This window comes from Salmo salar, chromosome ssa09, assembly GCF_905237065.1.
Source record: "Salmo salar chromosome ssa09, Ssal_v3.1, whole genome shotgun sequence".
Classification (NCBI taxonomy): Eukaryota; Metazoa; Chordata; class Actinopteri; order Salmoniformes; family Salmonidae; genus Salmo; species Salmo salar.
The window spans coordinates 91,706,550-91,731,620 of NC_059450.1; the positions used below are offsets into that span (position 1 = coordinate 91,706,550).

General features: G+C 43.3%; 1 protein-coding gene across 2 annotated transcripts; it reads left to right on the top strand.

Annotated features, from left to right (window-relative positions):
- Positions 1–1,739: 1,739 nt before the first annotated feature.
- Positions 1,740–24,777, top strand: LOC106612227 (septin-8-A). Of its 2 annotated transcripts, none has more exons than XM_014213208.2 (10): positions 1,740–1,992; positions 5,696–5,810; positions 6,087–6,282; positions 7,752–7,938; positions 8,293–8,454; positions 8,860–8,956; positions 10,685–10,853; positions 11,223–11,355; positions 14,650–14,831; positions 23,596–24,777. In XM_014213208.2, exons 1-10 carry the CDS (start codon positions 1,963–1,965, stop codon positions 23,648–23,650), a joined length of 1,326 nt encoding a protein of 441 aa, XP_014068683.1. In that variant the 5' UTR covers positions 1,740–1,962; the 3' UTR covers positions 23,651–24,777. The 2 variants fall into 2 exon arrangements, with proteins under 2 accessions (XP_014068683.1, XP_014068684.1); XM_014213209.2 differs by lacking the exon at positions 23,596–24,777 and adding an exon at positions 16,275–16,823.
- The last annotated feature ends 294 nt before the right edge of the window (positions 24,778–25,071 follow it).

The following is a 25,071-nucleotide window of genomic DNA, read 5'->3' on the forward strand; positions in this document are numbered from 1 at the left end:
ATTGATCAGAGTACTTATTGGCATCCTTATTGGTAACCTTATTGGTAACCTTGGTGAGATCATTGGTGGTGTCGTCACCCTGTTTCAGGAGCTTGTTTTGGGTTCTCTTCAGCTGTGGAGACTGAGACTCTGAGTACTTATTGACATCCTTGACATCATCCCCTTGTTTCGGGTGCTTGTTTGGGGTTCTCCTCAGCTGTAGAGAGACAGATGTTTGTGGTGTCTCTCCTAGCTCTGGATGTCTGATGTAAGGCCCAGGGGAGGTGTAGGTGACTGTACCCCACTCTGAGCTCACTCTGCCAGGATGTTTAGGAGTCACTGCTGCCTCTGGTGGTAGAGAAGCGGGAGATCTGTGCCAACATGCTTGGAATCGCTCAAATCTTCTGTCCCATAGACACTTTATTCCAGTACTGGTTCTTGTCTGTGGTGGAGATTTCACTGCCACTATAGCAAACACAGGGTCAGTAGTTTTTCCAGTTTTTCTGATCCCTTGATCAGCTGAAACATTCAGTAACTTGATTGTGGGGGGTTCTTGATAAGAATGTTTGATGGGCTTACTTGACCTAATGGCACCCCCATAACCTGCAGGGCGCGCATTGGGGCATCCTCCTAATTCATTTATATGCAGAGGCATACATTTTAAATTATCGTTCAAACTATTACCATTTATTCTTGAAGCACAATATGAATTGTTATTTTCAATGTCGGAGTTCAGTATTTTACCAGATTTGGAACAGGCACGGCAAATATTCTCGTCCAAGTCCGACTTTTCAGTGGTTAAATGCATTCCTCCTTTCACAAAGTCGTGAAAGCTTTTCTTTACGACAAACTTGACATCATCGATCTGTTTGACGAACACAACGATGTTTATAATTGTCTTGAATAGATCCCTATTGTGCTTCTTTTCCACAGGATCACTGCAATTGATCTGAGGTTTTAAAGTATTCAGCAAATCCGAAATTTTCATTTTGCCGCCGTGCTTCAACAAAAAAAGTCTAAATAGTTGTTATAGTCAAATACATATTTTTCAATGTTCACCTCTTCCCAGATAGCGGGGAAACGTTAATTTACTGTTCTGAAACTCTCCGTTCACCGACTGTCCCGTCCGTCGTCTTCTATGAAGATGCGTCGAGGGCCCCCCACCACCACTACCTGCTGTTTCCGGTGCCTAGCCATAATAGTTTTAATGGGAAATTAGAACATCTTTGCAGTGCCCGCCAAGGGTACCAGGCCGGTGAGCGCCATTTTCTAGTTCACGTTTCAGTATCATCCACTATTCCATTATATCGTAGTCTAGTCCAGTCTAGTTTTACACCTTGGTTTTCTTTAGCAGAATAGTTTTTGTCATTGTGCCAGTTTATAAAACACATGTTATTCGCCTACATGTTGTTGTAACAAAGTCATAATGCATGCTTGATGTATAACGGATGGAGCATATTTTTTCTGGGCTTTGACTATTGGCTCAGTTGGTAGAGCATGGTGTTTGCAACGCCAGGGTAGTGGGTTCAATTCCCACGGGGAAGAAAAAAAAAATTACGAAATGTATGCATTCACTACTGTAAGTCGCTCTGGATAAGAGCGTCTGCTAAATGACTAAAATATGTAAATGTATTCTCCAACCTCTTGATTACAGTGTATATTTACAGTTTATCATCAGGACCAGACCAACACCGCGCAGAGGGTCTGTCTGTGTTTCTCCTTCTCTGTTCTTAAATCTGTTCTCATGGAAACCATGGCGCCCTCTACAGTACCAAATCAGAGCGATAGAGGCTCCATTATGTACAGTCTTACTGCATGTGAGGCTTTAACAAATTGCATTTCAGCATATAGGGGGTGTTGCCACAAAGTAGCCATATTGAATGAATTGAGCTGTTCCACTGTCAACCATTGTTGTCAACCCCACCAGGTCCCGATGAAGACAGCTTCTCATCAATTCTACTCCTCACGCTCCTCTTCTTCACGATGGCCGCCACGGACATAGACGTCTTCGCTGTAAGTAGGCTAGAGATTTGCTGCGTTTCACAAAAGTCATGACTAAACAGCCTAGTGAAATATGCATAGCCTACATTAGTGTGCCTACTGCTATATAGAGTATTATAGAGTATTAAGTAACATCTGATGTGGGGTTTCATCAACACCGGGAGAGCAGGGATTTCTTTCCGGTAGGATAGATAGCATTTGGAGAACGGTAGCCTACTCTTGACGCATAATTATTTCAATCCTATTCTAGGTTACTTATGACATGTTAATTGATGCTAGGTATGAAATTGAGTCATTTTAGTCGTTGCACTTTGATATTGCTGTAAAAAAGAAAAATCAATCTCGACACCTCACTGGGCTGTCGCTCAGAGGTTAAACCAATAGCCACGCAATGCTACATTGTATCAATTCGGTCAACAGATGTATCATTTGCCACTGTCAGTGAAACATTGTAACAGCTTTGGAACTTGTTTATTGTAGCCACGCAGGTATTGCATGTTTTGTGGAGAGAAGAGGGTTGATGCATAGTAACTACATCGCTGCAATGAAAGGAGGGAGAGTTAAACTTTCAGTGCAACCCTAGCTAAGAGGCTAGTTAGTTAGAGTTGTTGTGAATTGAAGCTAACCTGCGGATAACAGGATAAGTAGGTAAGTAGCAGCCACACTAATCCTCAGTTCAACACTATAGGAACACACACTGAGGACGTGTGTGTCTGTGAACATATGATATCCTTCCGTGTTTATTAATAACGGTAGCCAACTGGCATTCTGACCTCAGTTATTGAGTTAGTGATTCAATTCATCCCTGTAATTCAGTTTGCGCCGCACAAACACACACTACGGCACATGGACGTGGAGCGGATGACAGATTGTGTTTTGTTAAGGGTGATTTTTTTTTTAAAGGGCAGGAGACATGGATCTCCTCACCCTGTGAAATAACAGAGGGATCTTTGTGCGTGTGTGTGTGCGCGTGTGTGTGTGTGTGTGTGTGTGTGTGTGGAGCACTTGGCCAGTGGTACAGATGATTGTTGTTGAGCTCATCCTTGTCCTCATGGCTAGTCCTCTGTGCTGTGAATAACAACATGCTGGGCCCAGTCCTCTGTGCTGTGAATAACAACATGCTGGGCCCAGTCCTCTGTGCTGTGAATAACAACATGCTGGGCCCAGTCCTCTGTGCTGTGAATAACAACATGCTGGGCCCAGTCCTCTGTGCTGTGAATAACAACATGCTGGGCCCAGTCCTCTGTGCTGTGAATAACCACATGCTGGGCCCAGTCCTCTGTGCTGTGAATAACAACATGCTGGGCCCAGTCCTCTGTGCTGTGAATAACAACATGCTGGGCCCAGTCCTCTGTGCTGTGAATAACAACATGCTGGGCCCAGTCCTCTGTGCTGTGAATAACCACATGCTGGGCCCAGTCCTCTGTGCTGTGAATAACAACATGCTGGGCCCAGTCCTCTGTGCTGTGAATAACCACATGCTGGGCCCAGTCCTCTGTGCTGTGAATAACAACATGCTGGGCCCAGTCCTCTGTGCTGTGAATAACAACATGCTGGGCCCAGTCCTCTGTGCTGTGAATAACCACATGCTGGGCCCAGTCCTCTGTGCTGTGAATAACAACATGCTGTGTTTCTCAAGACGCCCAGGTTCTGTCCCAAATTGCACCCTGTTCCATATGTAGTGCACTACTTTTGACCAGGACCCATAGGGTAGTGCACTACTTTTGACCAAGACCCATAGGGTTCTTGTTAGAAGTAGTGCACCAAATAGGGAATAGGGTGCCATTTGGGATGCACACTCCGAAGACAGACATGGTTCAGTATCAGGTTATGGGAACATGGATTGCATGCTAATGCCCTGGGTTAAATATAACCTAGCATTAGTCAGGCTTTCATCTTGGGTTAAATATAACCTAGCATTAGAGTCAGGCTTTCATCCTGGGTTAATCATAACCTAGCATTAGAGTCAGGCTTTCATCTTGGGTTAAATATAACCTAGCATTAGAGTCAGGCTTTCATCCTGGGTTAAATATAGCCTAGCATTAGGGGGTGGCAGTGGTTAGAGCGTTGGGCCAGTAACCGAAAGGTTACTGGATCGAATCCCCTGGTTGACAAGGTCAATAATCTGTCTTTCTGCCCCTGAACAAGGCAGTTAACCCACTGTTCCCCGGTAGTGTAAGGTTCCTGTGTGTAGCTGGTGTAGAGAGTCAGGTGCAGGACAGCAGATATGAGTAATCAACGTTCTTTAAAAAAAAAATATATATATACAAAGTATCATCACGAGCCCACAAAGACGGACAGAAATACAACAAACAATCACTCACAATCACTGGCTCCAGGTCATCTACAAGACCCTGCTAGGTAAAGTTCTGCCTTATCTCTGCTTGCTGGTCACCATAGCTGCACCCACCCGTAGCACACGTTCCAGCAGGTATGGGCCAACCTTTATTTAACTAGGCACTTGTCACCCCCAAAGCCAATTCCTCCTTTGGCCGCCTCTCCTTCCAGTTCTCTGCTGCCAATGACTGGAATGAACTTCAAAAATCTCTGAAACTGGAAACACTTATCTCCCTCACTAGCTTTAAGCACCAGCTGTCAGAGCAGCTCACAGATCACTGCACCTGTACATAGCCCATCTATAAATAGCCCAAACAACTACCTCTTCCCCTACTGTATTTATTTATTTATTTATTTTGCTCCTTTGCACCCCAGTATTTCTACTTTGCACACTCATCTACTGTCAAATCTACCATTCCAGTGTTTTAATTGCTATATTGTATTTACTTCGCCACCATGGCCTTTTTTGCCTTTACCTCCCTTATCTCACCTCATTTGCTCACATTGTATATCGACTTATTTTTCTACTGTATTATTGACTGTATGTTTGTTTTACTCCATGTGTAACTCTGTGTTGTTGTATGTGTCGAACTGCTTTGCTTTATCTTGGCCAGGTCGCAGTTGTAAATGAGAACTTGTTCTCAACTTGCCTACCTGGTTAAATTAAGGTTAAATATGATTTATTTTGATGTATTGTTGAATTAGTCAGGCCTTCAGACACATCTAGCACTAAAAGACACATTGGAAAATAAAGTGATTCTATTGCATTAAAAGGAAAACCAATCCCACATGTCTCTGCATATAAAACATCACACATACACAAACTGTTTGAAATGAAACAGATTGATTTACAGAACCTGATGTTCCTCCCTGTTTTGACATGCCTGGCAGAGCTTTCTGACCTTGCATCTCAGCGGTATGTCTTTGCCGAGGGGTTATAGTCCTAACTGTTAGTCAGAGAGACCTTTTACAGGTCAGGTATCCAGTGATTTTGTTTTGGAGGAGGTTAACATAATTTACTAAAATGCTCTTAACTGGGGAGGAGTATGTGGGCTTGAGTTTAAACAATGTTTATCACTCTTCTTTCTCAACCTTTATTTAACTAGGCAAGTCAGTTAAAAATAAATTATTATTTACAATGAGGGCCTACACCAGCTAAACCCGGACGACGCTGGGCCAATTGTGCGCCGCCCTATGGGACTCCCAATCACTTTCTGGATGTGATACAGCCTGTATTGGAACCAGAGACTGTAGTGATGCCTCTTGCATTGAGATGCAGTGTCTTAGACTGCTTTGCCACTTAGGAGACATTATCATATTTTTTAAGTATTTATTTTTTATTTTTACACATTTATAACATGTGATTGTCTTTCCTCAGAATGAAGAGAAGCGTAGCCTGGAGCTGGGCGGCCATGTTGGGTTTGACAGTCTTCCAGACCAGTTGGTCAGTAAATCAGTCACACAGGGATTCTGCTTCAACATCCTGTGTGTCGGTATGTAACATCTGTGTCCAGCATTACCTCAAGATCTTAACGCGTCTCACTTCTCACTACAGATACAACTCTAGCCTGAGTACCAGTCTATTTCTACTGTAGCTAAAGGCAAGAATGTTTTCTGAATGCAGGAACATTTCAGTACCCAGGCTAAAACATCTTCAGTCGCTACATTTTTATTTTCTCACTCACTCTTTCACATCTTTTTAAAATGTTCATCTTTTTTTCTTTCTACTTATTTTCAACTTCTTTTTGTTTTTGTCTCTCCGTCCTCAGGTGAGACAGGGATAGGGAAGTCAACGTTGATGAACACACTGTTCAACACACTGTTTGAAGCCGAGGAGGCCAGCCACTACCAGAACGGTGTGTACCTGCGGCCCAGGACCTACGACCTGAAGGAGAGCAACGTTCAGCTCAAACTGACCGTAGTCGACACCGTGGGGTTCGGAGACCAGATCAACAAGGAGGAGAGGTGATAGTACAGGAACAGCTGGATAGGAGGTGGTTTGGTGAACCACACTCGCGTGATGAGTAACCTTGTCTGACATCTGTTTGAGATGTTTAGCTCATGGATTTGTGTAGGTACTGTAGGGAGAGATGGCATCAGGACTGTTCAGGCCGGGGGTTAGGGGTTCAGGCCAGGGGTTAGGGGTTCAGGCCGGGGGTTAGGGGTTCAGGCCGGGGGTTAGGGGTTCAGGCCGGGGGTTAGGGGTTCAGGCCAGGGGTTAGGAGTTCAGGCCAGGGGTTAGGAGTTCAGGCCAGGGGTTAGGAGTTCAGGCCGGGGGTTAGGGGTTCAGGCCGGGGGTTAGGAGTTCAGGCCAGGGGTTAGGGAGTTCAGGCCAGGGGTTAGGGGTTCAGGCCGGGGGTAAGGGGTTCAGGGGTTAGGGGTTCAGGCCAAGGTTGGGGTTAGGGTTCAGGTTGGGGTTAGGTTTCAAGCCGGGGTTAGGGGTTCAGGCCGGGTTAGGGTTCAAGCCGGGGTTAGGGGTTCAGGCCAAGGTTGGGGTTAGGGTTCAGGTTGGGGTTAGGGTTCAGGTTGGGGTTAGGGTTCAAGCCGGGGTTAGGGGTTCAGGTTAGGGGTTAGGGTTCAGGTTGGGGTTAGGGGTTCAGGCCGGGGGTTAGGGGTTCAGGCCAAGGTTGGGGTTAGGGTTCAGGTTGGGGTTAGGGTTCAGGTTGGGGTTAGGGTTCAAGCCGGGGTTAGGGGTTCAGGTTAGGGGTTAGGGTTCAGGTTGGGGTTAGGGTTCAGGTTGAGGTTATGGTTCAGGTTGGGGTTAGGGTTCAGGTTGGGGTTAGTCATTAAATAACACTTCAGTCAGTGGTTGAAGGTGGGAAGTTAAGACAGGCTGTAGATATAAGACCTACATTGGACATTCAGCATTCCTCCTCAGGCCCTCTCAACTAGTGGCCCTCCAGCCAACACACATACAGTGGAAAGGATTGGAATAAATTAAGGCTTTGGGTCTTTGTGCAGCAATGAATGGGAAGGCAGGAGAAGGGGGAGGATGATTGGTAGAACTAATGCAATCTGAAAGGGAACTGGAATGGTCCAACAACAGGGGAGTGGGAAAGAGTGCATTTTTGGGATGGTATTATTGCTGCAGTTTGTAACCGAGATACTCTACTATTTGTTTCTTGAATCGAAGGTAAAACTCTCTAGGATATTCATTTTCTGGTGAAAACGCTTCTAAGGAGCTTGAGAGTAAATAGTGTATATGTTCTTAAATGACTTGCCTAGTTAAAGGTTCAATAAAAAATAAATAAATATATTTTCAGGCCCTGCATCTGCATTAAAAAAACAACACTTTTCTCAGGGATGTGATTGTCCCCAATTTAATCAGGAATTCCTGCTTTTCTGACATTCTCCATTCACGTGTATTTGAAACTGACCTATCCCCAAAGCCCAAATCCTGATCACATCCATGTTGGTCTCTCTGTGCCCTGCAGCTTCAAACCCATAGTGGACTACATCGACACCCAGTTTGAGACCTACCTGCAGGAGGAGATGAAGATCAAACGTTCCCTGTTCAACTACCACGACACCAGGATCCATATCTGTCTCTACTTCATCGCCCCTACTGGACACTCTCTCAAATCCCTGGATCTGGTCACCATGAAGAAACTGGACAGCAAGGTAATGTTTGAAATGCATTTGTTCTTGTATTAGGAGCTGTTCTTATACTTACAGCCCTGCAGGAATATACTGTTGCGGGAAAACATTTTTGGACATTGATTTGTTTGGACACTGAAGTGTTAGCATCTGAAGCGTTGGACATCAGAAGAGTTGAACAGCACCTGGCAGCTCCTGAATGATACTGCCAGGTGTTCAGGTTCAGGCACAACCCGTTACCTTTTTATCTCAAACTAGAGCTGCATTGCGTTTTTGACGCTTGAGTTTGTGTCAATCCAAAGTCAATATAAAAACCATAGTAGACATGATGATTGAAACGCTATTGGAATGCAAAAGCTGCTCCTCCCTGTACTCCAGGTAAACATCATCCCCATCATTGCCAAGGCAGACACCATATCTAAGAGCGAGCTGCACAAGTTCAAGATCAAGATCATGTCAGAGCTGGTGAGCAACGGTGTTCAGATCCACCAGTTCCCTACTGAGGATGAGGCTGTCACCGAGATCAACTCCTCTATGAATGTGAGTCTGATGCACACACACACACACACACACACACACACACACACACACACACACACACACACCCTTGTCTTGTCACAATACAGTTGTGTATGCCAGGCACCTGTACACTGTAATCAGGTTGCTCGCGTCCCTGATTTACTGCATCAGCTGAGGAGCTGATTGATTGAAAGAGACAAGTGTCCTCCTCTTCCTCGATGCCTTAAAAAACAAAACACACCAGCTTATTTGTGAAACCTTGCTGTGGTCTTGTGTTTTTAAACTACAAGTCATTGTTATATTATAAGGGGGTCATACATGCTCATGACAGTCTTATCATGCATTATAACTGCATTATACAGTATCTGCAGGCTTTAGTAAAGTGTTACTAAATGTTTCTATATTAAATTAAATCCTTTGTTCCAGGCCCATCTGCCCTTTGCTGTGGTGGGGAGTGTTGAGGAGGTTAAAGTGGGGAATAAGATGGTGAAAGCCAGACTGTACCCCTGGGGAACTGTACAGGGTAGGTATCTCTATTGATCCTGTACCCCTGGGGATCTGTACAGGGTAGGTATCTCTATTGATCCTGTACCCCTGGGGAACTGTACAGGGTAGGTATCTCTATTGATCCTGTACCCCTGGGGATCTGTACAGGGTAGGTATCTCTATTGATCCTGTACCCCTGGGGATCTGTACAGGGTAGGTATCTCTATTGATCCTGTACCCCTGGGGATCTGTACAGGGTAGGTATCTCTCTATTGATCCTGTACCCCTGGGGAACTGTACAGGGTAGGTATCTCTATTGATCCTGTACCCCTGGGGAACTGTACAGGGTAGGTATCTCTCTATTGATCCGGTACCCCTGGGGAACTGTACAGGGTAGGTATCTCTCTATTGATCCTGTACCCCTGGGGAACTGTACAGGGTAGGTATCTCTATTGATCCTGTACATTGATTATACAGTTATAGAACCATACAAATAATTTGGAAAGTGGACAACACCGTAACAGGTCAAATAAGAACACACAGTAATCAATAAAAGTCCCTTTTTCTATACTACTGATGCAAGCAGAGCAAGACCTCAGAATCAATAGGCCTGGGCTAGAAAAGTGAATACATATCATTAAAGCATCGATGTTACACAATCACTAGAGACCCATATCATTAAAGCATCGATGTTACACAATCACTAGAGACCCATATCATTAAAGCATCGATATTACGCAATCACTAGAGTCCCATATCATTAATGCATCGATATTACGCAATCACTAGAGACCCATATCATTAAAGCATCGATGTTACACAATCACTAGAGACCCATATCATTAAAGCATCGATATTACGCAATCACTAGAGACCCATATCATTAAAGCATCGATATTACGCAATCACTAGAGACCCATATCATTAATGCATCGATTTTACGCAATCACTAGAGTCCCATATCATTAAAGCATCGATTTTACGCAATCACTAGAGTCCCATATCATTAATGCATCGATTTTACGCAATCACTAGAGTCCCATATCATTAATGCATCGATTTTACGCAATCACTAGAGTCCCATATCATTAATGCATCGATATTACGCAATCACTAGAGACCCATATCATTAATGCATCGATTTTACGCAATCACTAGAGTCCCATATCATTAATGCATCGATTTTACGCAATCACTAGAGTCCCATATCATTAATGCATCGATATTACGCAATCACTAGAGACCCATATCATTAAAGCATCGATGTTACGCAATCACTAGAGACCCATATCATTAATCCATCGATATTACGCAATCACTAGAGACCCATATCATTAATGCATCGATATTACGCAATCACTAGAGACCCATATCATTAATGCATCGATTTTACGCAATCACTAGAGTCCCATATCATTAATGCATCGATTTTACGCAATCACTAGAGTCCCATATCATTAATGCATCGATATTACGCAATCACTAGAGACCCATATCATTAAAGCATCGATGTTACGCAATCACTAGAGACCCATATCATTAAAGCATCGATTTTACGCAATCACTAGAGACCCATATCATTAAAGCATCGATGTTACGCAATCACTAGAGACCCATATCATTAATGCCAATATAAAATTGTTATTTGCTCAAATGCGTATTGTTGTTAACTTGCTATTGAATGACCAGTCCCTTTCAAACTATAAGGTATGTCACCATATTAAACCAACCATATATCCCAATCCTGCTGTGTTGTGTTAATCAGTGGAGAACGAGAGCCACTGTGACTTTGTGAAGCTGAGAGAGATGTTGCTGAGAGTGAACATGGAAGACCTGAGAGAGCAGACTCACGCCAGACACTATGAGCTCTACAGACGCTGCAAACTGGAGGAGTTGGGCTTCACAGATACAGACCCTGACAACAAACCCTTTAGGTGAGACCAGCTCTTGGTCAAAGTTACATAGCAGGCAGGCTGTCTACCTTCTTTTTTTTGTGCTGAAGGTTTGTCATCAAATATGAACAATATGAACTGAAATTAGACTAGTGTTGGAAGCCAAAATACAGCCAAAGCTAGCATCAGAACACGTAGTACTCACCGGCCCCTGGAGACAATCAAAGAGCCCACGGACATCTCACAACAGTCAGAGACCTAATACACATTCTAGAATGAAATATAGGATTCATCCCAAATGGCACCCTATTCCCTACATAGTGCCCTACTTTTAGGGTGCTATTCGGGATACAAGCCTTAATACCGTATACCTGTTTAACTGTGACTACCTTGTCTTCCCTCACCAATCAGTCTGCAGGAGACGTATGAAGCCAAGAGGAAAGAGTTCCTGGGGGATCTGCAGCATAAGGAGGACGACATGAGACAGATGTTTGTGAACAAAGTGAAAGAGACAGAGGCAGAGCTGAAAGAAAAGGAGAGGGAGGTAATCATTCATGGGTGCTTCTGGGAGTTGTCTTGTTTAGATAATGATACTGTTCTGCTCCTCATGTTGAGAACATGTTCTAGACTGTGGCTAGGGGATGAGACTCTGGGTTGTTTCTGGACTGGGCATTAGAATATAATCAGCCATGTGACCATGTGTCTACAGAGCATTTTGGGAGCATCTAACAGTTTGGACCCTTTTACTTTAGTTTGAACTGTTTGCTCAGTGTAGGATTCTGAGATATTACCTTGGGTGTGCTGCTGCCAGTGGCGAGTTTAGCATGTAAATCTTGGAGGGGCAAATGCTATATATATATATACACTGCTCCAAAAAATAAAGGGAACACTTAAACAACACAATGTAACTCCAAGTCAATCACACTTCTGTGAAATCAAACTGTCCACTTAGGAAGCAACACTGATTGACAATAAATTTCACATGCTGTTGTGCAAATGGAATAGACAACAGGTGGAAATTATAGGCAATTAGCAAGACACCCCCAATAAAGGAGTGGTTCTGCAGGTGGGGACCACAGACCACTTCTCAGTTTCTATGCTTCCTGGCTGATGTTTGGGTCACTTTTGAATGCTGGCGGGGCTTTCACTCTAGTGGTAGCATGAGACGGAGTCTACAACCCACACAAGTGGCTCAGGTAGTGCAGCTCATCCAGGATGGCACATCAATGCGAGCTGTGGCAAGAAGGTTTGCTGTGTCTGTCAGCGTAGTGTCCAGAGCATGGAGGCGCTACCAGGAGACAGGCCCGTACATCAGGAGACGTGGAGGAGGCCGTAGGAGGGCAACAACCCAGCAGCTGGACCGCTACCTCCGCCTTTGTGCAAGGAGGAGCAGGAGGAGCACTGCCAGAGCCCTGCAAAATGACCTCCAGCAGGCCACAAATGTGCATGTGTCTGCTCAAACGGCCAGAAACAGACTCCATGAGGGTGGTATGAGGGCCCGACGTCCACAGGTGGGGGTTGTGCTTACAGCCCAACACCGTGCAGGACGTTTGGCATTTGCCAGAGAACACCAAGATTGGCAAATTCGCCACTGGTGCCCTGTGCTCTTCACAGATGAAAGCAGGTTCACACTGAGCACATGTGACAGACGTGACAGAGTCTGGAGATGCCGTGGAGAACGTTCTGCTGCCTGCAACATCCTCCAGCATGACCGGTTTGGCGGTGGGTCAGTCATGGTGTGGGGTGGCATTTCTTTGGGGGGCCGCACAGCCCTCCATGTGCTCGCCAGAGGTAGCCTGACTGCCATTAGGTACCGAGATGAGATCCTCAGACCCCTTGTGAGACCATATGCTGGTGCGGTTGGCCCTGGGTTCCTCCTAATGCAAGACAATGCTAGACCTCATGTGGCTGGAGTGTGTCAGCAGTTCCTGCAAGAGGAAGGCATTGATGCTATGGACTGGCCTGCCCGTTCCGCAGACCTGAATCCAATTGAGCACATCTGGGACATCATGTCTCGCTCTATCCACCAATGCCACGTTGCACCACAGACTGTCCAGGAGTTGGCGGATGCTTTAGTCCAGGTCTGGGAGGAGATCCCTAAGGAGACCATCCGCCACCTCATCAGGAGCATGACCAGGCGTTGTAGGGAGGTCATACAGGCACGTGGGGGCCACACACACTACTGAGCCTCATTTTGACTTGTTTTAAGGACATTACATCAAAGTTGGATCAGCCTGTAGTGTGGTTTTCCACTTTAATTTTGAGTGTGACTCCAAATCCAGACCTCCATGGGTTGATAAATTGGATTTCCATTGATTATTTTTGTGTGATTTTGTTGTCAGCACATTCAACTATGTAAAGAAAAAAGTATTTAATAAGATTATTTCATTCATTCAGATATAGGATGTGTTATTTTAGTGTTCCCTTTATTTTTTTGAGCAGTATATATATATATATATCATTAATTTTTTTCTTTATTTTTTGACGCATGCCAGCAAAGCCACTACACAACACTAAACAATACATTAGTTGCACCATAACGGTGACAAACGGTGCCCACAAACTGTTAGGGCCATAAAGCTGTCCCAACAGCAAGAGTCCCAACACCTTACCACTGCTACACCTGGCTATCAGCGGAGCCTTTTCTGGCAGCGATTTCCCAGTTCTGAGTTTCCAGTTGTTTTGAATGTGGCACAAGTTTTGCTGGATTGATAGCATAGCCAATGTATTCAACCTTTTCCGGCCCATAGACTTGCGTGGGCCAGAAAAGCTTGGAAAAGAGACCCTTAAACCCAGACACTACATTACACTACTACACTACACTACTACATTACACTACTACATTACACTACACTAAAAGAGACCCTTAAATCCAGACTTGGACCACACACCCTCTCCACCAAATAGCAGGGGAAGCAAAATAGTGATTGCTTTGGAACGCTTTGTGTTAGCCACTGATTCCTTCTAAACCCCTCATTGTGGAATTTGCGATTTCCAACTTGCTGTGTAATGTTTATGTCCATTGGCTGATGAGCACCAATACGTTTTATCTATAATTTCTCCTCGTATGACAAGGGTTGAAAAGGATTTGCCAGTAGATTGTCGACGTGATTTATGATGACTGCTTGTCTAGCTTGCTAGCTAATATTTTGAAAGTATGATGTTGACATGATCAGTCCAATCAAAGCTACGGTAGATATAACGTGATTTGACGTTATTTTATCTGTGGCCAATGACCTTCAGCTTTCTTGGATTGGCACTTGTAATGTAAATCTATGGCAGCACCCAAGGGGGCTTGAACTTTTTAGCTCTCCCTGTAGATTATGCGGTGACGTAGTGTTCCCGTGAGTGACCTGAACACTGGGCCAATCACGGCGCAACTAGAGAACATTACCTACCCCTACGCTCCGTATTTTCCGCTGGCTGCCCCACCACCACAGAAAGCACTGAGCTAGACTGAAACACCTGCATTTTGGAGCTGCCTTACTCAAGAAAGCTAAACAGAGACCATGTTTGTATGCGGCATTATTAACTCAATATAATTTTGTTTTGTTTGCAAACTGATATGTGACATGTATTAATGCCAAAATAACATGCAAAACGGCACAATTGTTTTTTTTTTTTTTGCTTAACAGGTGGGGCTGAAAACGGGTGGGGCTGAAAACGGGTGGGGCTGAAAACGGGTGGGGCTGAAAACGGGTGGGGCTGAAAACGGGTGGGGCTGAAAACGGGTGGGGCTCTGCTCCACCTGCCATGAATGACGGCTGCTGACTGTATTATTAGACTTTAAAGCACCAAGTGCCTACATGTTACCAACCTGTCTCCCCCTGCTCTCCAGCTCCATGAGAGGTTTGAGCAGCTGAAGAGGATGCACCAGGAGGAGAAGAGGAATCTGGAGGAGAAGAGGAGCGATCTGGAGGAAGAAATGAACGCATTCAACAGGAGGAAGGTGGCAGCTGAGACGCTGATGGGTCAGTCCCTACAGGCATCCTCACAATCATTCAGAAAGGACAAGAAGAAGTAAGTATTTTCTTTCTCTCACTTATCCTCTCGGTCTTTCTCCTTTTTCACTTTACTTTGTCTCTCTCTGTGTCTCTCTCTCTCTCTCTCTCTCTCTCTCTCTCTCTCTCTCTCTCTCTCTCTCTCTCGGTCTCAATCTCTGTGTGTGTCTCTCTCCTTTAGTTTATTTTTTGGTGTTTAGCATTCAGTCCATTGTTTCATATACTATAGCTCTAGTGATATCTGGCATCTCCGCTGCAAGTGTTACATTCCAGAGGGTCCTTGAGGGAATCAGTGTCAGGGTTTAGACCTAGATAACCAATTGACTCACTATAGCCAAGCTTCAACTGAGCAATACGCTATTGTAGCAGACTGATCTGCTTGTCTCTATGGAGTCGACACTCACACAGCACAGTTGCAGTCAGGAAGTGACTGATGATATAGCATTACAGTGCCAGGAGACATCTTGGCTTGGAAACTGTGATACGGGGGACAGATTGAGTCTGACATTGTGTGCCCAGACAGTGGGGGAGGTCGCAGTTTGCCTTGTCACCGCCTGATGCTTGTGGTTCTGCAACACACACATACAAACACAATAACACTACACACCACCACCAGACCCTCTCTGCATAGTGTGACCTGTCAGTTAGCATCTCAGCTAGGCTAAGCTGGGTCACTGGTGTTTAGCTACACAATATGAATTGATAGGGTAACACTAGCCTTTTCTCCCTGCCTTTGTGTATGATAACACAGATTTGACTAGACTGTGATAACACTAGCTACATTTGACTGGTGTTATCATAGAGGCTGTGGACTGTATGTGTCATTCACTGTTTGGGCACTACCAGAGACCTATATATTTGTCTCTGGGTGACGCTTAAATGGTTCAGAGTGGTAGCCTATTCAGTTCACAGTTAGACATCTTAGATGGTAGCCTATTCAGTTCACAGTTAGACATCTTGCATAAAAAAGAAGCATAGTTACACACTACTGTCTGTGATTCTATCCCAGTGTCAGTCTGTCTATTGTAATGGAATAATGGTCTCACTCCTCAGACATTTAACTTAATAGAGTCTCGTTGACAGGAAATGTTAAGCAACACACTGATGAGGAGGAGAAAGTGTGACGAAATGTGAGGAAATAAGAAGGTTGACTATTGACTCCGACTCTGATGACTTGTTAATGTGAAGGTTATAGTGCCCTCTACTGGACAGTGCCCACATTTCATAATATAACAATTTGTGCGACGATGGACGTATCGTATAACAGTTTGTTCACTATGTAAAACTGAAACGGACATGACGTTGAAATAACTGCGATCATTGCTAACGCAGCGTTCTCAACCTAGTATTTTGTTTTAAATACGATATTTTTCTTTGATTTTTTTTCCAACTCATTTATCAAATTCTATACACGTTACTTTTACCATATTTTTTGCCATATTTTCTTTCTTCCCTCTTTCAGTTGATTCATGGCCGCGCAGCAACACCAAGGCAACCAGGAATGTGTATCTTCATCACCATGGGAACAAGGGACTTATTTTATCTTCAGGGACTATTTTCATTCTGAAATTGTATGAATGGCCTCAATGATACCTCTTTTACACTACATGTGAGAGAGCAAGCGAGAGAGATGTGTGATGATGAAGAGCTGGCTGTGAACGCCTATGTGTATTCAAGGATCAGAAAGGTGACCATACGCAGTGGACTTTATGAATACGTCCCAAATGGCACCCTATTCCCTGCAGTATATAGTGTACTACTTTTGACCAGGAACAATAGGGTGTCATTTGAGACACCTTTATCTCCAGTGCTGACTCCACAAGACATGTGAAAAGATGATCTGAACTCTGTCATGACAATTTAGCATATGTTGTTATACATTCTTGGTGTGAACGTGTGTCCATCTACCATGGGAAACGTACCATGGGAAAAGTCTAATAATTAATCCAGTGCTGTCTTACATTAATGCAGAACTTGTATACTGTATATGAATATATGCATATTAATACTATATTCGTTTTTTTATATATTAAGAAGTAGTTTATGACGCTGTAGCTAGGTAGAGTACAGTATATTTAATCATAATTTATTACGTTTCTATAGCGATTTTCATAGAATCTCAAAGTGCTTCAAAAACACAAGCAATATATAACAGCCTCCACTCTTCTGGGAAGGCTTTAACCCCTTGTTTTTGGCACTAAACAGTTGCTCTCTCTACATACATACATACATGCATGCATACATACATACATACACCCGAACGACCAAAAGTATGTGGACACCTGCTCGTCGAACATCTCATTCCAAAATCATGGGCATTAATATGGAGTTGGTCTCCCTTTGCTGCTATAACCCCCCCCCTTCCCCCCTTTGCTGCTATAACAGCCTCCACTCTTCTGGGAAGGCTTTCCACTAGATGTTGGAACAGTGCTGTGGGGACTTGCTTCCATTCAGCCACAAGTGAGGTTGTGCACTGATGTTGGGCGATTAGGCCTGGCTTGCAGTCTGCGTTCCAATTCTTCCCGAAGGTGTTCGATGGGGTTAAGGTCAGGGCTCTGTGGAGGACAGTCAAGTTCTTCCACACCGATCTCGACAAACCATTTCCCTATGGACCTCGTTTTGTGCATAGGGGCATTGTCATCAACCTTCCCAAGTTCTCTCACGTCACCCCGCTCCTCCGCTCTCTCCACTGGCTTCCAGTTGAAGCTCGCATCCGCTACAAGACCATGGTGATTGCCTACGGAGCTGTGAAGGGAACGGCACCTCCATACCTTCAGGCTCTGATCAGGCTCTGATCAGGCCCTACACGTTCATCCACCTCTGGCCTGCTGGCCCCCCTACCTCTGAGGAAGCACAGTTCCCGCTCAGCCCAGTCAAAACTGTTCGCTGCTCTGGCACCCCAATGGTGGAACAAGCTCCCTCACGACGCCAGGACAGCGGAGTCAATCACCACCTTCCGGAGACACCTGAAACCCCACCTCTTTAAGGAATACCTAGGATAGGATAAAGTAATCCTTCTACCCCCCCCCCCCCCTTAAAAGATTTAGATGCACTATTGTAAAGTGGTTGTTCCACTGGATATCATAAGGTGAATGCACCAATTTGTAAGTCGCTCTGGATAAGAGCGTCTGCTAAATGACTTAAATGTAATGTCATGCTGAAACAAGAAAGGACCTTCCCCAAACTGTTGCCTCAAGGTTGGTTAGCATAGAGTCGTCTAGAATGTCATTGTATAATGTAGCGTTAAGATTTCCCTTCACTGGAACTAAGGGGCCTAGCCCGAACCATGAAAAACAGCCCCAGACCATTATTCCTCCTCCACCAAACTTTACAGTTGGCACTATGCATTGGGGCAGGTAGCGTTCTCCTGACATCTGCCAAACCCAGTTTCGTCTGTCGGACTGCCAGATCATGAAGCGTGATTCATCACTCTAGAGAACGCGTTTCCACTGCTCTAGAGTCCAATGGCGGCGAGCTTTATACCACTCCAGCCGAAGCTTGGCATTGCACATAGTGATCTTAGGCTTGTGTGTGACTGCTCGGTCATGGAAACCCATTTAATGAAGCTCCCGACGAACAGTTATTGTGCTGACGTTGCTTCCAGAGGGAGTTTGGAACTCGGTAGTGAGTGTTACAACTGAGGACAGACTTTTCATGGCTGTGTGCTCTGTGTGCAGAGATTTCATGGCTGTGTGCTCGATTTTATACACCTGTCAGCAATGGGTGTGGCTGAAATAGCCAAAGCCACTAATTTGAAGGGGTGTCCACATACTTTTGTCTGTATGTGTATATACACTACCGGACAAAAGTTTTAGAACACCTACTATTTCAAGGGTTTTTCTTTATTTTTACTATTTTCTACATTGTAGAATAACAGTGACGACATCAAAACTATGAAATAACACATGGAATCATGTAGTAACCAAAAAAGTGTTAAACAAATCTAAATATATTTTATATTTGAGTTTCTTCAAATAGCCACACTTTTCCTTGATGACAGCTTTGCACACTCTTGGCATTCTCTCAACCAGCTTAATGAGGTAGTCACCTGGAATGCATTTCAATTAACAGGTGTGTCTTAAGTAAATTTGTGGAATTTCTTTCCTCCTTAATGCGTTTGAGCCAATCAGTTGTGTTGTGACAAGGTACGGGGGTATACAAAAGATGGCCCGATTTCGTAAAAGACCAAGTCCATATTATGGCAAGAACAGCTCAAATAAGCAAAGAGAAACAACAGTCCATTACTTTAAGACATGAAGGTCAGTCAATACGGAACATTTCAAGAACTTTGAAAATTTCTTAAAGTGCAGTCGCAAAAACCATCAAGCGCTATGATGAGACTGGCTCTCATGAGGACCGCCACAGGAAAGGAAGACCCAGAGTGACCTCTGCTGCAGAGGATTATTTCATTAAAGTTACCAGCCTCAGAAATTGCAGCCCAAATAAATGCTTCAGAGTTCAAGCAACAGACACATCTCAACATCAACTGTTCAGTGAATCAGGCCTTTATTGTCAAATTGCTGCAAAGAAACAACTACTAAAGGACACCAATAAGAAGAAGAGACTTGCTTGGGCCAAGAAACACGAGCAATGGACATTAGACAGGTGGAAATCTGTCCTTTGGTCTGAAGAGTCCAAATGTGAGATTTTTGGTTCCATCCGCCGTGGCTTTGTGAGACGCGGTGTGGGTGAACGGATGATTTCCGCATGTGTATTTCCCACCGTAAATCATGGAGGAGGAGGTGTTATGGTGTGGGGGTGCTTTACTGGTGACACTGTCTGAGATGTATTTAGAATTCAAGGCACAATTAACCAGCATGGCTACCACAGCATTCTGCAGCGATACGCCATCACATCTGGTTTGGGCTTAGTCCCACTATCATTTGTTTTTCAGCAGGATAATGACCCAACACACCTCCAGGCTGTGTAAGGGCTATTTTACCAAGAAGGAGAGTGATGGAGTGCTGCATCAGATGACCTGGTCTCCACAATCCCACGACCTCAACGAAATTGAAATGGTTTGGGATGAGTCGGACAGCAGAGTGAAGAAAAAGCAGCCAACAAGTGCTCAGCATATGTGGGAACTCCTTCAAGACTGTTGGAAAAGCATTCCAGGTGACGCTGCAAAGCTGTCATCAAGGCAAAGAGTGGCTATTTGAAGAATCTCAAATATAAAATATATGTTGATTTATTTAACACTTTTTTTTGGTTACTACATCATTCCATATGTGTTATTTCATCGTTTTGATGTCTTCACCATTACCATATTCTACAATGTAGAAAACTGTAAAAATAAAGAAAAACCCTTGAATGAGTAGGTGTTTTTACATTTGACTGGTAGTGTATGTGTAAACAATGTATGTACACATTTTACAGGAGCTCTGTGCTTAGGCTGCTATTAGGGCTCCATGGCAACTATACTATGCAATAAGAGTAAAAGCTACCGTTCTATACAATTTCATTAAATATGCAAAGGTAAAAGGTTGAGGAGCTATGGTATACAGAGCTGTAGGACATGCCTCTGACTGCTGTTTATTCTCTGAAATTGTGCTGTTAAAGGGAAAGAGAAGACCTCTCTATGCCTGTTCATTCCAATAAAGAAGTAAATGGAGTTCACTTGGGCCGTGTATGCATTGCTCTGGGACTTCAGAAGGCGAATCATGGTTTTATCAATGCTGTATATTTATAGCCTATAATGAATGTACAGTCGGCCAAAAGTTTTGAAAATGACACAAATATTAATTTTCACAAAGTCTGCTGCCTCAGTTTGTATGATGGCAATTTGCATATACTCCAGAATGTTATGAAGAGTGATCAGATTAATTGCAATTAACTGAAAAGTCCCTCTTTGCCATGCAAATAAACTGAATCCCCCAAAAATAACATTACCACTGCATTTCAGCCATGCCACAAAAGGACCAGCTGACATCATGTCAGTGATTCTCTCGTTAACACAGGTGTGAATGTTGACGAGGACAAGGCTGGAGATCACTCTGTCATGCTGATTGAGTTCGAATAACAGACTGGAAGCTTCAAAAGAAGGGTGGTGCTTAGAATCATTGTTCTTCCTCTGTCTACCATGGTTACCTGCAAGGAAACACGTGCCGTCATCATTGCTTTGCACAAAAAGGGCTTCACAGGCAAGGATATTGCTGCCAGAAAGATTGCACCTAAATCAACCATTTATCGGATCATCAAGAACTTCTAGGAGAGCGGTTCAGTGAGCGCTACCATCAGTCCTGTGTCATGCCAACAGTAAAGCATCCTGAGACCATTCATGTGTGGGGTTGCTTCTCAGCCAAGGGAGTGGGCTCACTCACAATTTTGCCTAAGAACACAGCCATGAATAAAGAATGGTACCAACACATCCTCCGAGAGCAACTTCTCCCAACCATCCAGGAACAGTTTGGTGACGAACAATTCCTTTTCCAGCATGATAGAGCACCTTGCCATAAGGCAAAAGTAATAACTAAGTGGCTCGGGGAACAGAACATCAATATTTTGAGTCCATGGCCAGAAACTCCCCAGACCTTAATCCCATTGAGAACTTGTGGTCAATCCTCAAGAGGCGGGTGGTCAAACAAAAATCCACACATTCTGACAAACTCCAAGCATTGATTATGCAAGAATGGGCTGCCATCAGTCAGGATTTGGCCCAGAAGTCAATTGACAGCATGCCAGGGCGGATTGCAGAGGTCTTGAAAAAGAAGGGTCACCACTGCAATATTGACTCTTTGCATCAACTTCATGTAATTGTCAATAAAAGCCTTTGACACTTATGAAATGTTTGTAATTATACTTCAGTATTCTATAGTAACATCTGACAAAAATATCTAAAGACACTGATGCAGCAAACTTTGTGGAAATTAATATTTGTGTCATTCTCAACTTTTGGCCACGACTGTATAAATCGAATTCCTGAGTTTTACCAGCCACACTGATCACTTACCTGTAATTATCTGTCCTGTATCGCTTGGCTGATGACTCAAACTGAATCTTTCCGCTGCTCTATCGTTCGCTACATAGTTCAGTCTGAGACTGCCGTCATTGAAGTCGTTTGTGGTGACGTCAAAATGAGGGGTGTTGTTGTTAGGGTTCGTTCCTTTCCTCCTTGTCAATCATCATTGGCTCATTGTGACAATATATTTAATTAAATAATTCAAACACCTTTATTAATGCAATTGCAGACAGAAGTTGACAAACAGGAACATAGCACGCATGTTTCCCAGTAAGTTCTGCATCAAACAAAAGGTCTCAAGTTGTTTTATTAAACCGAAGTCCCGCCTTAGTGATGTCACTGACTACGTCATTACCTTTTTACTTCTGAGACCAAAACCCTGCATCCATAGCTATACAAACACAGAGTTTCAGTGTTTATCTAAAAGCTAGGCAATAAATGTCCCCTCCCCAAAGTTGATTTATTGTGGAATGTCTGAGTAGTCTCTTATCTCCCACACTCCCCTGCAGAGTTCTGTCTCAGTCACACATAGAGAGAGAGAGAGAGAGCAACTGTGGAACAATTCTAAAACGATATAATGAATATATATTGTTCATCTGTAGTTTAGGACCCTATAAATGTATGGAGGCATGGGTCTTATAACCCCTCCCCTTCTATTAATATAACATAAGCATAATCAATTATTCTAATACATCAAACATTTGTACAGCCCCAAATCATGACCGCTAGGTGAATCCTGACATTGTACAAAACATAGTCAGTCATCAGTGATTGTATCATCTCTAACCAATCAGAGTATCATAGCCAATGACACATTTTAAAACCACTGCTTTAACCAAGTTCTGGCTCTGACCCAACACATCGGTTTCAGGGACCAATCAGAAATCCATTCTAGACATCGTCTGGGAGTTACTCAGATCCAGACTTATTGCTGAGAGGAAACTAACGTCTGTGGGCGTGGCGTAGCATTTGGCCGGCGCAAGGAGGTTGGGTAGCCAGGCAACTGAATTGCATGATCAGATGTAGTAGGGCATCTTGAAAATACCCAAGACCTGGTTGACTGTGGCGTTAACCAAGACCTGGTTGACTGTGGCGTTAACCAAGACCTGGTTGACTGTGGCGTTAACCAAGACCTGGTTGACTGTGGCGTTAACCAAGACCTGGTTGACGTTGGTGTTTGTGGGTCATCATTTTTTTCTTCTCCCAACCCTGCATTTCCCCCACCAATTACTTTACTCTGTTTTTATTTTAACCTGAGTGCTAGTCTGTTTGTGCTATCATGCCTACTGTAACATGTATGTCTGGCTTGACAATGAGCAGTGGATCTTACAAGAGCACAAACAGGTTTGTTACCAGGTTAGTTTTAATTTTCCACTTAAGCATGAGTTATCTGAGTTACATAAGGGAGATTTTGTTTTATTGTACCCAGGCAATGAATCAATGAATAGCAGGTATTGTCATAGTATTAACTTGCTTCAAGCGAGGGGTAATTATGTAGTGAACAATTAATCTAGTGATTGGCACATGCAAAATACTGGTCCTTTTAAAATACTAGCTTACTTATAGCCTACTTTTAGTTATATAATCTTCATGTCCATAAATGTACAGTACACAATTCCCAGTGAGTATAGGTTCATAGAATGTCAAGGTAGTATAGAATGTCAAGGTAGTATAGAATGTCAAGGTAGTATAGTTTGTCAAGTAGTATAGGCTAATGTTTTGTTCATGCATTATGACTTGCAGTATGTATGCTCGTGTATGCTAGCCTGCCTGCTTGTCTCCTGTTGAAATCAATGACCTGAGGTTTTTCTTTTTCTTTTCATAGCTTCTTTAGTCTTCCGTCTGCGTGCTCCCTAACATCAGGAAGGAATTTAAATTAGAAGACTGACTTTCTACCACGCCAAAAGGATGGCTGTTCTATTCTTCCCCGATTTGACAATTAACAAGCTATTGAGGTTACTGTTTTTTTACAGTGTTATTCAAAGCTTCATTTTTGTAAAATCCTTTAGTGCATCCTAAATGGCACCCTATTCCCTATACTGTGCACTACTTTTGACCTAAGCCCCTGGTTAAAAATAGTTCATTACACAGGGAATAGAGTGCCATTTGGGATGCATTCCTTGCTGTGCTGTGCTCTCCTTCCTGAACTCAAGTGATGTTCTTACCTAATACCTAGTCTTGGAGTCTTCCATACAGCTCAGCATATTAGGACACACGTTCTCTAATAGTCAGACACTATATAGGCTATCTATAGGGCTATAAAGTAGTGCATTATATTGGGGATGCAACTTTGGATCAATAACAGCTGATGCTCTATAGCATGCTTCTCTGCATGACATTTTACACATGACTTTCTTCAATAAGCATAAGATAACTAGCCGAGGTGCCAGTCTGTTTATGTTCTAGAAAGCAGTTGGTAAGAGAGCCGTAACCGACTGGCATTCAGGCTGAAAGACAACAATTTTCAGATTAAAAGCCCCCAGAGCATATTAAGTAGTTCATTAGATGAACAAATGTGTTTTCCATGACTGTTCTATGTATTGACTAGTGACTCGTCTTATTCCACTGAAAATCTGTAAGAGTTTTATTAAGGGTGCTGCAAGAGGTTGTTACGGTTGTCTATTTATAAGAAATAAGAACTTTATTTAACAAACTGTGACTTTGTGGAATATGATCTATGGATTAGTCTACCTACTTAAATAAAATAATAATGTTATTTGTGCTATGGTGGTTGGGATTGTATAATTTGATGGCTGTAGATTAACCACCAAGGTGTATTGTTGAATTTGTATGAAATTAAGAACAATATTCCAGCAGAACAAAATGAGCTTCTTTCAATTGTTATTTGAAATTACACTAAAACTACAAAATATAAATGTTATCCTAAAGTGTACAAGATTATAGTTAAACAATCTTAAAATAAGTTGTCTTATAAAAGTGATAGGGTATAATCAATCTCGTATAGATTTGTATTTGCTCGCTATTAATAAAGCTACTTTGAAAAATGTCTTTGATTCAATGTTAATGAATACATTCTGACAGCTCTTAAGTTTGGGTTGTACCTCTCATGTCTACACAGGCTAATAGGGAATCAAAGCGCCACCACACTCTCTCCCCCTTGAGCCCCTGGCTTTCTAGACTGTTCTAGAGACCAGAGCAATGACTGAATGGTCCAGGCACAGAGTTACTGGTTTCCAGTAACATTCATTGTGAAAATGTTACAGAAGAAAGACAATCTGCAAATGGTTGTTTGGAACTAAATGCACAATGGTTCATAAATAATTTACATGCATTACATTTA

What these genes read in the sequence shown, in the direction of transcription:
- LOC106612227 (XM_014213208.2), top strand. Translation starts at nt 1,963, where the DNA reads ATGGCCGCCACGGACATAGACGTCTTCGCT. An exon ending in CGGACATAGACGTCTTCGCT is followed by an intron (nt 1,993 to 5,695) that starts GTAAGTAGGCTA and finishes GTCTTTCCTCAG; the next exon opens with AATGAAGAGAAGCGTAGCCT. An exon ending in TTCAGAAAGGACAAGAAGAA is followed by an intron (nt 14,832 to 23,595) that starts GTAAGTATTTTC and finishes TTCTTTTCATAG; the next exon opens with CTTCTTTAGTCTTCCGTCTG.